Genomic DNA, 16,890 nt, shown 5'->3' with positions numbered 1-16,890 from the left:
GCACCAGGAAACAAAGAGGGAAGAAAAAGTCTTTTGTCTCTTCGGCAGCTATAGACTTTTTTGCGGACTCCCTCCCGGCTAGCCGTGGTGCACTAACCCCCTACAGGCTGTGTTCACGCCGCCAACCCCAGTCCTCTCCCTGCGCTCCGACCGAAGCCCGAGCCTCAGCTCCCAGCCCCGCCCGCCCCGGCGGGTGAGCAGACAAGTCTCTCGGGCTGGTGAGTGCTGGTCGGCACCGATCCTCTGTGCGGGAATCTCTCCGCATTGCCCTCTGCACCCCTGTTGCTGTGCTCTCCTCCGTAGCTCCAAAGCTTCCCCGCCCACCCCCCGTCTCCACCAGTGAAGGGGCTCCTAGTGTGTGGAAACATTTCCTCCTTCACGGCTCCCTCCCACTTGTGCAGGTCCCGTCCCTATTCTTTTGTCTCTGTTTATTCTTTTTTCTTTTGCCCTACCCAGGTACGTGGGGAGTTTCTTGCCTTTTGGGAGGTCTGAGGTCTTCTGCCAGCTTTCAGTAGGTGTTCTGTAGGAGTTGTTCCACATGTAGATGAATTTCTGATGTATTTGTGGGGAGGAAGGAAGGTGATCTCCACGTCTTACTCTTCCGCCATCTTGAAGCTCCTCCCATATGCTTTTTTAGACTGCCTGTTCTTGTAAGTGTGCAACATTCCTCCTAGGAATTATGCTTCAGGCAAATCTAAGAAGGCAGGAAAATCAGAGTGATTTCCATACTTCTACTTTCTTACCTGACTCTAATTTCCAAGTGCAAAAGTATATGATCATGTTGTGATGTTTTCCTTCTTAGGACTTAAAGAGTTCACACTAATGTGAATATAAAGTTTGAGGAAATTGAAATTTGATATTTCAGCAGTCAAAATGAAGAACTTTGGAAGGATGGTGTCTCTTTAATCTATGCTTTGTCCCATTTTAATTTAGTGTCACTTTTGGTATGAAGATACAAGTGCCACAGTTGTAAGAGTTAGAAAATATTCCACAGAGTGCAAGACCAAGGAAGCTGTGGAGATTCTCCTTCAGCAATTCAAAAAGTTTATCACACCCTCAGTGCCTCAGCAAGAAGAAAGGATTCAGGAAATCAGTGACCTGGCTCAGCACTTATATGGTGAGGTCTCTTTTAAGATACCCACTGATTCACTATTGAACACATCTCTAGTGAACCTAATCCAGCAGAAAGCAGAGCATGGCAAGCTCTCAGGGTCCTTACTACACCAACCTATTCAAGGAAAAGTTTAAAGATAAGAGCAAAAGTGAACAGTAGTGAATAGAGGAAGGAACTCCTGGCTGTAGGAGATGAAGCCTGTGGATTTTTAATGACCATTTGTAAACCCTCCTTCTAAATTCTGCTTTCTCCCCCATTCTTGTTGTTCATCTTCAGGGTAATAAAACCAGAACAATACTCAGCTTATGTAGACAAAAAAAATCTAATTTCCACTAAGGTGATTCCTCAAAAAACATACAAAACTCCCATAATATTATACTTAAAGTAGATAGAAAGCTAAGACTGATGTCTACAGCCCTCTCATTTCTATGAAGGTTATGGTTTGTGGATATGAGAAAGAGCTGGAAGATTTTCCCTTGTCTTCCTCTCACTTGTGGAATAAATGGGAGAACTCAAACGACCATCTCACTTGTTGTGCTTTCCTCTTATCTATGACTTTGTCAGTCTGAGAAGTCTTTCTATCTGAGGGAGGCCCCCATTTAAAAGGCCCCTGGGGGTTGACAGTACTTGAGGGTGCAAAGGAATATGTTTCATGAATTCCCTGACATTGTTAACTATAAGGCCAAGAGTAATTCCTAGTGACAGGGCAAATCTAGCCCCAAAGGAAGGTAGCAACAGGTGCTTCATTTGGCTGTCCACAGCTGCTGTCAGGTGGATATTTTCTCTTATTACATGAAGCACTATCCATGGATAGACATAAAAATTTTGTGGAACAATATATACTGCACTCCCTAACATTAAATTACTGAGAATGAATTATTAATGACTTTCCAGAGAAAAGGGTAGAAACATAAAAACAATAAAATATAGATTGAAAAATTAAAGAAAACTAATGTGATGTTTCATTCCTACTATAGTTACCATATAAGTGTACTAAAAACTTCTGGAGACACTCTGCTCCTATAAGATGGTTTATGTTTTCCTCTGTTATTGTATTTTTCACACTGTAGCGTAATTGCCTTTTCGTTTGTCTGTCTTCTCAATTGACCATAAGCTCCTTGAGGGTAAGGGAAGTATATTTAATCACTATGTTTCAGTGCCACTCAACTTCGGCACACAGGAAATACTCACATGACACCATAAAAGTTACATTACCCTCCCACCATGCAAGATCCCACATCCTGCTTTGTTTGTATTCCAGGCCCTTGTCACCAACTGACATATTGTATGGTTATTTGTCTGTTGTCTGGCTCTCCTTACTAGAGTGTAAGCTCCTTGAGAAAAGGGAGTTCACTGTATTATGGTATATACTAAGTGCTTAACAAATATTTGCTGAATAAATGAATCACTGAATGAACAAATGAATGGCACGAGTCTTCATCTGTTCAGTATGGAAGTTATGCATTTTTTAGAACTTGCATCAGGTAAGATAATTTAGAAATAGTATATCAATTCTTATAGCATTATTGAACCCAGAATTTTAATGCAAATAAATTTATCTCAAAAAAAATTTGAGTACCTATTATGCACTCGGAGCTGTAATTGATATAAAGACATATAAGACCTAGTTCCATCATTCAAGAATCCACAGTCTATACCTAGAAATCACAATATGGTAAATGCAGTGAGAAAGGTATAAAATGTGTGTGTTAGTTTTCTAGGGCTGCCATAACAAAATACCACAGACTGGGTCGCTTAAACAACAAAAATTTATTTCCTCACAGTTCTGGAGGCTAGAGGTCCAAGATTAAGGTGCTCACAGAGTTGGTTTCTACTGAGGCTTCTATCCTCTTGCTGCCTCTTCATATGGACATCCCTCTGTGCACAAGCACCCCTGGTTTACTGGTGTCTCTCCTTCTTATAAGGACACCAGTCATATTGGATTGGGACCCCACCCTAATGGCCTCTTTTTAACTTTATCACTCTTTGAAGACCTCATCTCCAAATATGGTTATATTCTGAGATACTGGGGATTGAGTCTTCAACATATTAATTTTGAGAGGGACACAATTCAGCCCATAACAATCTATAATACTAGTTTAGTCTGAACTGTGGAGTCCAGTAGTCCAAGTTTAAATCCCTTCTCCTCCAATTATTGTCTGGGTCACCTGAAAAGGCTCTGTTGAGCCTTGCATTCCTCATTTGGAAAATGCAGTAGAACCTACCAGAGAAGGGTTATGTTAGCTAATGCTTATAAAGTGCCTAGCCACAGGCAAATAGTAAGCACTCACTACGTGATAGATATTTGCATCATTATCCCAATAGGAAGAGGTAAAATCCAGTTGGGAAAGATTAAGAACATTTTTACAAAGACGTTGGCATTTCAGGTAGACCTTGGAGAGTGGGTAGGATTTGTCAAGCAGAGATGGGGTTATGGTGAGGGCATTCCCAGTACAGAAAAGAATAGTCAGTGGCTATGGGGGTTTTGAGAGAAAAGTTGCTGGTTTAGTTTGGCCAGAGGTTAAATATGTGAGAGAATTAGGGTGACATACCTTTGAGAGAGGCAGGTTAAAACCATATTAGGGAGGGCCTTGAATGTATACTTTTCTAGGTAGTGAAGAACCACTGAATGTTCTGAAAAGGAGAAAACTGGTTAGAATGGAGCTTTAAGAATATTAATATAGAAACATTATTTAGGTTATATAAGAGGGACATGGCACAGCAAATATAACCATTTTTCTAGAATACTTGGTTTTTCCAGTAATGCCTTTATTTATTTATCTGTTCAGCAAGTATTTAGTAAGCACTCGCTATTTACCAGCCCTTATGCTGGACACTGGGGAGATCAATTAATGCCTGGGATTTTTTTTTCTCCTAAGGATTTGACCTTTAAAAATAAATTTAACCCTTCTCCTCCCCAGGTTTTGAAGAAGGGAAGAAATATGCTGAGAAAATAGTGGCCAAACACAAAGAGGTTCTTGAATCTGTTACTGAATTATGTAGCTCTCTCACAGAGCTTGAAGAAAAAAAGGTAATTTCTTCTTACTATAATATGTATTTTTAAGTGATATAAATAAAAATGTGTTTACCAAGTGTCTTGTGGTACAAAGATGTTCTAATGGAAATTCTCAAGGGACATAATGTGCACATTTGTTTCACAGCTTTCTAACATAATTATATGGTTGTTTCTGATAATTAATTCTTTTTCTTTTCCATCACTGCAGAGAAGAATATTGCTGAGAATAAGGACTAAACAATTAAGGTGTCTTGTTTATATTTTCATGGATCATATCTTAAAGGATAAATGTGTGCCATTAAAATCAAAGTCTATATTAAGTAGTTTTACGTTTTCGCTCATAAATAACGAACCTAAGTTATTTTTTCTCCTCCAAATTGTGGCCCTGGAGAAAATAAAACTAGTCTTCAGGTATTATAGTCATTGAACATTTAGCTTCATGGAAATATTAAACTAATCATTGGCATCTTTCATGGAATAAATAAAATGATGGTAAAAAAAATAGAGAGGAAATATGTTTATGACTATGTCTAGGTAAAATCCAGTTAAAAGAGAGAAATGTATGTATATATATATGTGTGTGTGTGTATATATATATATACATATATATGTATATATATATTGTTTTTGTCTATGTTGTGTCAAAACTGGTTTCATTAGTGCTGTTTTCAGAACTGGCTGAAAGAACCAGTTGTTTAGGATAGAGAGAATGGCAAGGTAATCAAGAGCACAGGCTCTAGAATAAAACACAGCCCCTAGGAATACCAACTCTCCAAATTACTGGATTTGTGAATGAATTGGGGTAAATTCCTTAATGGCCCTGAGTCTTGGTTTCCTGATCTATAAAATGGAGGAAATAGAGGAAGCTAATCACAGGATAGCCCTGAGGATTGAATGTGAAGACACCTGTGATTATTGTTGTGATTGCTGTTGGTATTGAGACATAATGGTGCTCTTGCAGCTTGGAGCAGAATTATATTTATTTTCAGCAACTATTTTTTCTGTATGAATTTCCATGTCATGAATTTGAGTGACATTCCATTCAAAATGGTTTGCTAAGCTTATTTATTTATTTATTTATTTGTTTGTTTGTTTGTTTATTTATAGCTGTGCTGGGTCTTTGTTGCTGTGCGTGGGCTTTCTCTAGTTGCGGCGAGCAGGGGCTACTCTTCGTTTTGGTGCACGGGATTCTCATTGCAGTGGCTTCTCTTGCTGCGGAGCATGGGCTCCAGTTGCATGGGCTCAGTAGTTGTGGCTCGTGGGCTCTAGAGCACAGGCTCAGTAGTTGTGACACACGGGCCCAGTTACTCCGCAGCACGTGGTATCCTCCAGGACCAGGGCTCGAACCTGTGTTCCCTGCATTGGCAGGCAGACTCCCAACCACTGCACCACGAGGGAAGTCCCTAAATGGTTTGCTAAGCTTTTAATTCAGTGGGCACCCAATCAAATTATCTTTTTCCCTTGGTTGAGAATCTAGATTTTTCTAATTTTTACCATTTTCAATAACACTGTAGTGAACATCTTTGTACATGAAGCTTTTTTCTTTCTTTTGTATTACCTGTGCAAAAATTCTTTGCTTTTCATAGATGTTTTATAATTATAGTGCCACCAGTAATGTATGAATGCACCATATATTTTGTATTATCTTTTTCAGCATTAATCGTTTCCTCCCCACCTTCACGCCACCCCCTGAGGATGTGTTTCTTCTGATTTCTGATACGCAGCCTGAAAATGGCTGCTTCCTCTGACTCTTTGCTGTCATCTACAGCATCCCTCCCATGTATGCTGTACATCTCCAAGTGAGCTCCACTAAACAAAATCGACTCTCTTAAAATGATAGCCCTTTCCAGTTTTTCACCTTCATGGCTATTCTTACTGAAAGCTGTTTCTACTCCCTCTGCCCCCTTCCACTTTCCCCCTTCCTTCTACACCCCTGGAGTCAGCATTGCACCCTCTCTTTCTCATTCCCAACCTATCACTTGGATTCTCTTTTGCACTAGTCAGGAGCCTCCTAATTATTCACTCCTGCTAGATGACCCTGCTAGTGTCATTTTTACATTCAAAACACTTCACTACAAACTCTTCCTTGTTTACCAGATAAAGTTCGGACTCAAGGCCTTCCAATGTTCTGGGGCTGATTGTCTTTCCAAACCGCTGTGCTTCTACATCCATTGTAGGTTCCTATCTCACTGGTCTCCTACCCCATATTCCCAGGTCTCCTGCTTCTAAACTTTTACCATCATTCCCACTTATCTACAGTTTTGCTTTCCTCAGTTTCAATTACCTGAAGACAACCTCAGTCTGAAAATATTAGATGAAAAATTCCAAAAATAAACAATTCATAAGTTTTAAATGATGAGAGACCATATTCATGTAACTTTTATTACAGTATATTGCTATACTTATCCTATTTTATTATTAGTTATTTTAATCTCTTACTCAACCTAATTTACAGATTAAACCTTATCATAAGTATGTATGTATAGGAAAAAGACATAGTACATATATATAACATTTGGTACTATCTGTGGTTTCGGGCATCCACTGGGGGTCTTGGAACATATTCTCCATGGGTAAGGGCGGGCCACTGTACCTCATGTGCATGGCCTTCTATCTCTCTGACCTAAATTGTTCATCTCTCAAATCCAGACCCAAATACTGCCTCCTCCTCCTTCCTTAGCTGTGTCACTTCCTCTCTGATCTGCTATAGCAGGGGAAATGGGCCGCACAGCAGGAGCGAGTGCGGGCGAGCATGCGAAGCTTCATCTGTAGTTACAGCCACTTCCCCTCGCTCGCATTACCACCTGAGCTCCGCCTCCTGTCAGATCAGTGGCATGAGATTCTCATAGGAGCGCAAATCCTACTGTGAACTGCGCATGCGAGGGATCTAGGTTACCCGCTCCTTATGAGAATCTAATGCCTGATGATCTGAGGTGGAGCTGAGGCAGTGATGCTAGCACTGGGGAGTGGCTGCAAATACAGATTATCATTAGCAGAGAAGTTTGACTGCACAGAGACCATAATAAATCAACTGCTTGCAGACTCATATCAAAACCCTATCAGTGAGTGGCAAGTGAAAACAAGCTCAGGGCTCCCACTGATTCTGCATTATGGTGAGTTGTATAATTATTTCATTAAATATTACAATGTAATGATAAATAGAAATAAAGTGCACAATAAATGTAATGCGCTTGAATCATCCCAAAACCATCCCCCACCCCGTAGTCCGTGGAAAAATTGTCTTCCACGAAACCGGTCCCTGGTACCAAAAAGCTTGGGGATCACTGTGCTGTAGCCCCTGTGTCCCTTCCTACCATAATCACCACATATAACTACCATGATCATCCCAGCCTCTCTCCTTGATTATACCTGAGGAAACCCCATTCAGTTTAGCATCCCACACAATATTTAACACTATGCTTTGCCTAAAACAGGTTCTCCTGAAAGGGTTTTGGCGTTTGTAGTAAATGCTGAAAGGATTGGTACAGAAAAAAAAAAAAAAATCATTCAATAGCCCAAAAAAGTTTGGTTTGGGTGGACATAAAAATGAGGAATGGCCTCTGTGGCAAGAGAAATGGGCATCAGAGATATGGGGATATATGTATATGTATAGCTGATTCACTTTGTTATAAAGCAGAAACTAACACACCATTGTAAAGCAATTATACTCCAATAAAGATGTTAAAAATATTTTTTTTAATTAAAAAACAAAACAAAACAAAAAAAACATTGCCCTTACAAGTTACGGCCTAAACAAAAGCCTGTCAAATGATGCTTGCTAACACTTTACAGATGTTTCCATGAGAGCATACATGTATGGTTTTTATGTTTTTAAGGTTGATTCGTTGGCTCTCTTTTGCAGGAGGTTATTAAAAAGCAGACCCAGAAATCCCTGTCAAGGCTGAGACAGTGATAATGATCCTTTCTATTTGTTTAGCATTTTGAGATTTACAAAGGATTTTCATAAATATTACCTCAGTGATTTCCAAATAACCTTGTGATGGTAATAAGGTAGATGTTATTTTCTTTGTTTTAGAGTGAAGTTCAGAGAGGGTAAAAGTGCTTTGCTTGGGGACCCACACTAGTAGTGGTGGGTCTGCAATATGAACTTAGTTATAATTCAAAATCTAGTACTCCTTCCACAACTGCCAATTTGGTTTATTTTATTTTATTTATTGAAGTTTAGTTGATTTACAATATCATGTTAGTTTCAGGTGTACAACACAGTGATTCAGTTATATATATATAACTGAATGTGTGTGTGTGTGTATTCCTTTTCAGATTCTTTTCCCTTATATGTTGTTACAAAATATTGAGTATAGTTCCCTGTGCTATACAGCAGTCCTTGTTGGTTATCTACTTTATATATAGTAATGTGTATATGTTAATCCCAACTTCCTAATTTATCCCTCCCCCCACGCCCCTTTCCCCTTTGGTAACCATACGTTTGTTTTCCATGCCTGTGAGCCTCTTTCTATTTTATAAATAAGTTCATTTTAAGATTCCACATATAAGTAATATCATATGATATTTGTCTTTCTCTGTCTGGCTTACTTCTCTTAGTGTGATAATCTCTAGGTCTATCCATGTTGGTGCAAATGGCGTTATTTCATTCTTTTTTGTGGCTGAGTAATATTCCATTGTATATATGTACCACATCTTCTTTATCTGTTCATTCATCGATGGACATTTAGGTTGCTTCCATGTCTTGGCTATTGTAAATAGTGCTGCAATGAACATTTGGGGTGCATGTATCTTTTTGAATTATAGTTTTCTCTGGATATATGCCCAGGAGTGGGATTGTTAGATCATATGGTAGTTCTAATTTTAGTTTTTTAAGGAACCTCTATACTGTTCTCCGTAGTGGTTGTACCAATTTACGTTCCACTTTGGAATTAGGTATCAAGTGTGTACTAAAGCAGAGTAATTTATCCAGTAATACAAACCAGCTTAATTTTTAGAGTTGGGGGTAAAAGCTGAATCTCCCCAGTAAATGTCTCCCCAAATCTTCCAAGTTGGTATAACATGTACACTTTGAGAAGCATGCCTGTTTCTTTAAGGCCCATCTAATGCCTGTATTCCAGGTGGTATAGAGTATCTTCTGTTGCCCTATAACGTCATCCTAAACTGGTGGTCCTGTCACTTGGTGTACCTGTGGCTCCTTTCACCTTCACAAAGTCTTCAAAGCTCTTACACTGGCTCCTCAGCAGTTAGCAAACACCCTCTACTTCCATGACTAAAACGGAGCCCCATGAACTGTGGGAGCAAAATATCACCACCCACAAAGCATCGTTTGTTCTCAATTGTTTTTTTTCTTTACGATACTCAATTATATTACCTTCCTCTTTTCATGAGTGTCCCAAACATTTTGCTTGTCTAAATACTCTGAATTTCCTACTTTGTTCTCCATCAGAATCTTCAGTCATTTCCGCCTCATGGCTGCTCCCCTAGATTTTTGCGATGGTTTAAACTGCCATGCACAATGATTTTTCTCTCTAGAGAATGCTCCTGTAGGTGCATCCTATTATAACAATGACTTTTTTCTGGCTGGGCCTTTGAACAACCTATTTTTACTGGCAATCAACTTTATCAAAGGAGTGAGGTAGGAAGGGAACTGTGAGCTTGAAGAGATAATTTTATAAATCATATTGTGGGAGTACGCCAGTCTCTTGAGGAATACATTTACTGAAAGATTGCAAGTGGTCTATGTTTTCTTCCAAGTGGTTATTGTGTGGCACTGTTCCTCCAACTTTCCTGGTGCAGGCTCTCACTAACCTTCACTTTGTACATCAGGGAAATGTTTTAAAGATGAATCTGAATTTGGAAGGCTTCCACGATGATTGCATTGACCTACTAAAAGAACCAGGGAGAAATAAGCAGACGATATTCAATGAAGGAAGGAATAAGGTAAAGAAAACTATGTACCCTCAGATATTCATTGCTTTTGTTTTGAGGTTAGAGTCATTGTGCATTGAAAAAAAAATGAATTGAAGCCTTATTATCGATCTGAATCTTCCAGTGTAAATGAAATGTGAGTGTCCTCTTCCCTTCTTTTCTACCCCTTACTTAGTCCTTCATCTCTCACCTGTGCTCTTTCCCTCGGAGTCCCTCCCACTGAATACTGAAGCCATAGCATTTCACAGTGACATTGGGACAGCCATTCAAACACCATACCATGTCCCCAAACTATTCTTGTTTCTCCCATCTTTAGCTGCCTTTCAATCCCAACTTCAAATTTTACTTCTCCCTCTTTATCATACCACCAAGTTATGACTTTTTTGTTTTACACTACCCCCTGGAAAACCTTAATACATGAAATTATTGACAGATTGTATCTTGTTCCCATAGAATCTACCTCTAAGATGATATTTCATATGTACTAAAACATAGAATGCAACTGAAATATAAATACTAAAGTATTTAGAGAAATGTTAAATTATTTTAAAGCCTATGCATTACAGATAAATTAACCATGTAGCAAGAACTGCAAATATTCACAAAATGCATATGCATTTCAAAAGCATTATTTAAATCACATCATGATGGATTTTCGGTATAAGTTGCTCACTATCTATTCATAGCTGCTGGACTATAATTAGCTCTTGACTTCATGCTTTGGCAAGTTTGCTCCCAATGTTTGCGTCTCTCCCAAGGAACTGAAAGAGCAAGCAGAGTTGACATTTTTCTCAACTGCTCCCAAATAAAATAGAATATACTTTTTGTGACATGAGAGTTTAAAAAAATTCTCCCCACTTGTTGCAGTCATCTCATGGAGAAAGACTTACCTTTCCTTAAACTAAATACAGTACTTAAGAGCTTCTTTATATGTCCTTTTCTGCAGGTTAAATCTATGTCAAGGTCTAGTGCAGCAAGTACCATTAATTAAGCAAGCTGACTTTTTTCGTGGGATGGGCTTGTAGCATTTAAACCCTGATTCCTCTCTGAGACAAAGGGAAGCTGCCACACCTTGATCATCTGGTTGGACTTTAGTCTTATATCAAATGATCTTTGGTTACTCTGATTGTCTAAACCAGGATTACTCAACCTCAGTACTACTGACATTTTGGCCCAAAGAATCCTTTGTTGTGGGTGCTGTCCTGTGCATTGTAGGATGTTTAGCAGCACTCCTGGCCTCTATGGACTACATGCCAGCAGTACCTGCTCTCCACCCAGTTGTGACAACCAAAAATGTCTATAGAAACTATCAAATGGCCCCTGGGGAGCAAAATCAACCTTGACTGAGACTAACTAGTCGAAATAATAAAGAATAACATTAAATGCATCACATTTTCTTAACTAAGTTATAAGAGATACTAAATCCAACAACATATTATTTTTTTTAATTCTGCACACTTTTCTGCATTGTCAACCACACACATTTAGTAAGACTAGAAACAAAAGTTATTGCTGCCAAAGCAAACACACTCATTTATACTTAGTAAAAATGGCTTTCTTGTTTTTATTTACTTTTCTTAGAAAAAAATTAAAGAAACAGATTCCTTTAAATAAAAAAGCAAGATTTTCTTTCATTGAGAAATCACTTTTACTTTAATGTAAATTAAAAGACATGATAGATCATCAGATATTTAGGATAAAAGTGAAAATCCATAATTACACTAAGATCTCTCATTGACCTCATTTCATGTATATGTTCTAGTGCAACTGGCAAAATGAAAGGGCAGCAGTAATCTTCACTTTTAAACAGCTCAACCGCATTTACCCTCTTATTGTCTCTATCATTTATATCATAGGTCAGCTGTAACAAGTTCATGAAACACCATGTGGGCAGGTAACAAGAAGCACCAAGTGAAAAGCTTATGTGGGAATCACTGCATTCAATTTTAATACCCTTAAATGGTATTGTTCTTCCTCAGAAAATTATTTGAGTCAGAAAGAACAATTCCACCAAACTATTACAAGAAAATGTTCATCACAGGATTTTTTCCTGGCGATAGTAAAGTGCTTCTCATTTTTCTGACCCAAAAACTACAGTTGGTAGAATTAGGCAATTCAGTAAATGCAGTGCCCATTGCACTGCTAACAGATTAGTGATGGTGTTTTATCCCCTAAGGTGAGCACTGAAGCTGAATCCACAGGAATATCTGAAAACCCCGAAGGTTAAACAGAGGCACAGAGTATTAAAAGCCTTGCCTAAAATCACAGAACTATGTAAGGCTTATGATACCAGCATTTAGAGTTACAGAATTCTAGTGCTAGAAGGGATTTAACAATCATCTGATCAAATCTCATTTTACAGTTGAGGAAACTGAGGCCCAAAGAGATTAAATATTTTGCCCTCCAGAATTCACAGGAAGTAGTGTCAGAACTGTGCAGGCAGCCCAATTCTCCTGAATTTCAGCCATGTAACTTTTTTCACAAGACCAAAAGGGAGCTCCAAGAAACTGCTGCATATAAATAAGCTGTTTTGTAATGACACTGTAGATTCCCATGCCAAACTGTTTCCCTCTTTCCATTCATCTATTACACAGTGATTAATAAAGTAGCATGGAAGTGCTTTCATAGCAAACAATTCAGTGGAGTGCTCTTATCAAAGTGGGTGAGAGGGCTTCCCTGGCGGCACAGTGGTCGAGAGTCCGCCTGCCGATGCAGGGGACACGGGTTCGTGCCCTGGTCCGGGAAGATCCCACATGCCGCGGAGCGGCTGGGCCCGTGAGCCATGGCCGCTGAGCCTGTGCGTCTGGAGCCTGTGCTCCGCAACGGGAGAGGCCACAACAGTGAGAGGCCCGCATACCGCAAAAAAAAAAAAAAAAAAAAAAAAAAGTGGATGAGGACAGTCCCTGGGCCCTCTTCCAGTAATCCTGATCACCTGGTAGGCAGAGTAAGATGTTCCTGAGACATTTGCTTTGGAAAAATGGGAAGGGCAAAAGGTTCTTCACCACCCTTCTGTTCTCTTCTCTCTTACCTTGTCTTCCCCAAGTGCTTAAAGGTACCAAGTCACCCCTTGACTGCCCAAATCCCCTTCCAAGAGCCTTCCCCAGAAAAGCCTTTCATAGACCAAGCCCTATGTTCAATATCTTTCTTTATCCACTTCCCACTTACCTTCATTAAATCATAAACCAAGATAAGCTTACCTATTGTGGAGATATTTTAGAAGATAAAGTCTTGTGGAATTCCCTTAAATTTACCACAAACATGGCTCCCCACCCTAGGGACTTGGAGAACTGGTGCTACACACTTAGTTCAATGGCTGTAGAGTATCATTATATTTTCTCTTCCAGATGCTCACTTTGTTTGCCTACAGGGCAATGATTGTAGAGTCAAGTGATTATGTCCATCAGTGGAAATGAAAGTTCAGAAATCCTGACAGAGATACGATCTAAGGCTATAGATTTAGGATTAATTAAAAGTTAATGATCATTAGATATAATATTAATTAAAAGTTAATGATCATTAGATCTCAGAGGGTGAGACCTTTGAGTGGAAAAGTATATAGAGAAGATTAGAGAACTTAAAGACAAGATTACACATCATCCATGTTTTTAGAAGGTGGGAAAAGAAAAAGGAATCAACAAAGACAAAGAGCAGCCAAGGCTATACGAGAAAGAAATTGAGAATGAGCTGTTTTGGTGAGTTAAATCAGTTTCCCAGACACTTTGCCAGAACTCATCAGATTGATGCAAACATTCCCTGTCTGTGCTGAGATACACAGATTTATCTGCCCCTTTCTGGAAACACACACACACACAAACACACTCTTTTTCTCCTAATAGCAAACAATGGCTTTATGGTGGAGGAATACAAAAGATAGTTGGTATATGTGAATGTTTGGAAACCATTTTCATAAAGGAAAACTAGTATATCCAGGAAACTATAGTTCAGTGAGTTCTAAAAGTGATTTTTGTAAAATTCCATAGTGACTTAAAAACTGAACACTTATTTGCAGTTGAGAATAAAGACAGAAGTGTCAAAAGCCAACATGGATTTACTCAGAAAAACTTGTGTTAAATTCACCTTATTTTGCTTTCTGAGATGATGATTTAATAGAATACTCTAGGTTGGTGCCATAGACAAAATTTATTGTGATTTCAGGAAGTCATTTGATAAACACACTCACGATATATCTCTTAAGGTAAGTGGAGAAATGTGAATTGAATGGGCGTTTGGTCAGGTTATAATTGTGCCCAAGCGTGTTAAATAGTTCATCAGTGTCAACCTGGAAGACAGTTTGCCTTGCCCTGGGGAGACAGTTGGCTTTGTCCTAAACTCTGCAGTGTTCAACACTTTTATCAGTGGTATTAATAGACAGAGGAAATAGGACATTTTAGTTGATTAAAAACATTGTGAATCAATAGTCCCATGTGATTCTTATAAAAACAAAGAACTAATAAAGTCACTTTCATAAAAACATATCATATAGATCAAGGAGATGATTCCACTGATTACTTTCCACTTGAAAAGTAAGTAAATCCTGGGAATAAACGTAAGTTGAAATGTTTCTAGAAAAAGATTTGAGAAAACTCTCTCTTATTGTCAGTGGAAGTTATCTGGTAGTGTATTTTTGGTGGAAAGTATTTTTCTACTTCAGGAATTATAGGGAGTGAAAAAAAGTAATATCCTTGAATTACCTTCTTGAGTTTAGCACCATTTGAAAGTGAGACACAGGAGTCCGGAATCAGTAACCAGTAAAAGCTGGACTGGAGGACAGGGCTTGGACTTTCCTAGTGGGTTTCCCAAAATTTCATCTCTGGTTGAGACAGACTTGTCTACCCCGCCCCTTGGGTGCACAGCTGGACAGCACAGGCTTCCCTTACAGAGGTTTTTCATGCATTAGAGCCAGTGTGGATGCACCCACTTGATGGAAGGCACGTCCAAAAGAGAGGGACTCAAAGAGACAGAGCTGAGCAGGCTCAGTCTCTTCTTCCAAACCCACAATTAGGTACGTCACTTCCTCCCCAGGAGCGAGTGAGGAGTAGGGAGACTAGCCCAGACTTTTATCCAAATTTCTCCTAAGCCTGTTGCAAAATTTCAGTTTTTAAACATTATTCTTTTCCAGAGGGGCCTATGTTACCCATAGAAGTCGTTGAGGAGTTGCCTGCCCCTGCATGACCCTCAGATCAACAAATGTCCCTGCCCTCCCATGAAGGAGTTTGTAGCTCATTAAAGTGGGACCTCCGAAGGTGACCAGAATGAAGAAAGTTCCAGGAATTAAGGCAGAATAAGACCTGGAGGTTGCAGGACCAATTCTCTAAATAGTCAAAGGGCTGTTAAAAGGAGAGCAGTCAGACATCTTCTATGTCATTCCAAGTGGCCAATTCTGATGTATTGGTGGATACTGAGGGAAGGCAGATCTGTGATAAGTACAGGAAGTTATTCTTAACACAAATAAAGCATAAACTTCTTTTCAAAGAAAGCACCCATTCAGAAAAAGTGTTCAAACAGAGGCTGTCAGAATGGCATAGAGGAGATCCTTAGTCTGAACAGGAGGTTGTAGGATCAAAGTCCCTGAGAAAAGGAAAATAAACATTCTACATTCAGGGAGAGATGGAAGGAGAGGCACTAAGCTGTGGTAGGAAAACCAAAAGAAGGAGGGGCATTCCCTATGGAATATGTGTTTATTTAGTAATTTTTTATTGAAGTATATTTGATTTACAATCAAATGTGTTAATTTCTGCTATACAGCAAAGTGATTCAGTTATATATATATATATATATATATATATATATATATATATATATATATACATTCTTTTTTTTTAGCTTCGTCTCCATTCTGGTTTATCATAGGATATTGAATATAGTTTCCTGTGCTATACAGTAGGACCTTGTTGTTTATCCATTCTGTATATAATAGCTTACGTCTGCTAACCCCAACCTCCCATTCCATCCCTCCCCCCAGCTCCCTCCCCCTTGGCAACCATAAGTCTGCTCTCTATATCTGTGAGTCTGTTTCCATTTCACAGATAAGTTCATTTGTGCCATATTTTAGATTCCACATATAAGTGATATCATGTGATATCATGTGGTATTTGTCCTTCTCCTTCTGACTTACTTCACTTAGTATGATAACCTCTAGGTCCATCCATGTTGTTGCAAATGGCATTATTTCGTTCTTTTTTTTTTTTTTTTTTTGGCTGTGTTGGGTCTTCACTGCTCTGCGCAGGCTTTCTCTAGTTGCAGCGAGTGGGGGCCATTCTTCGTTGAGGTGTGCAGGCTTCTCTTGTTGTGGCACGTGGGCTCTAGGCATGTGGGCTTCAGTAGTTGTGGCACACAGGCTTAGTTGCTTCTCGGCATGTGGGATCTTCCCGGACCAGGGCTCGAACCCGTGTCCCCTGCATTGGCAGGTGGATTCTTAACCACTGAGCCACCAGGGAAGCCCCTATTTCATTCTTTTTTATGGCTGAGTAGTATTCCATTGTATATATATATACCACATCTTATTTATCCATTCATCTGTCGCTGGACATTTAGGTTGTTTCCGTGTCTTGGCTATTGTAAATAGTGCTGCAATGAACATAGGGGTGCATTCACCTTTTTGAATTAGAGTTTTGTCTGGATATATGCCCAGGAGTGGGATTGTTGGATGATATGGTAATTCTATTTTTAGTTTTCTGACGAACCTCCATACTGTTCTCCGTAGTGGCTACACCAACTTACATTCCTACCAACAGTGTAGGAAGGTTCCCTTTTTCTCCACACCTTCTCCAGCATTTATTACTTGTATACTTTTTAATGATGGCCATTCTGACTGGTGTGAGGTGATACCTCATTGTAGTTTTGATTTGCATTTCTCTAATAATTA

General features: G+C 39.2%; 1 protein-coding gene across 1 annotated transcript in view; it reads left to right on the top strand.

Annotated features, from left to right (window-relative positions):
- CCDC141 (coiled-coil domain containing 141) overlaps positions 1–16,890 on the top strand; it is a 197,060-nt gene that overhangs the window by 172,899 nt on the left and 7,271 nt on the right. Inside the window, exons 20-22 of the mRNA XM_082629826.1 lie at positions 934–1,117; positions 4,036–4,145; positions 9,924–10,037. Coding sequence (XP_082485952.1) covers positions 934–1,117; positions 4,036–4,145; positions 9,924–10,037 — 408 coding nt within the window. The remainder of the gene's footprint in view (positions 1–933; positions 1,118–4,035; positions 4,146–9,923; positions 10,038–16,890) is intronic.

This window comes from Mesoplodon mirus (genome assembly GCF_964341445.2).
Source record: "Mesoplodon mirus genome assembly, chromosome: 8".
In the NCBI taxonomy this organism is placed as follows: Eukaryota; Metazoa; Chordata; class Mammalia; order Artiodactyla; family Ziphiidae; genus Mesoplodon; species Mesoplodon mirus.
The sequence above is the reverse complement of the archived record's forward strand: the minus strand, read 5'-3'. Positions and strand labels throughout refer to the sequence as shown.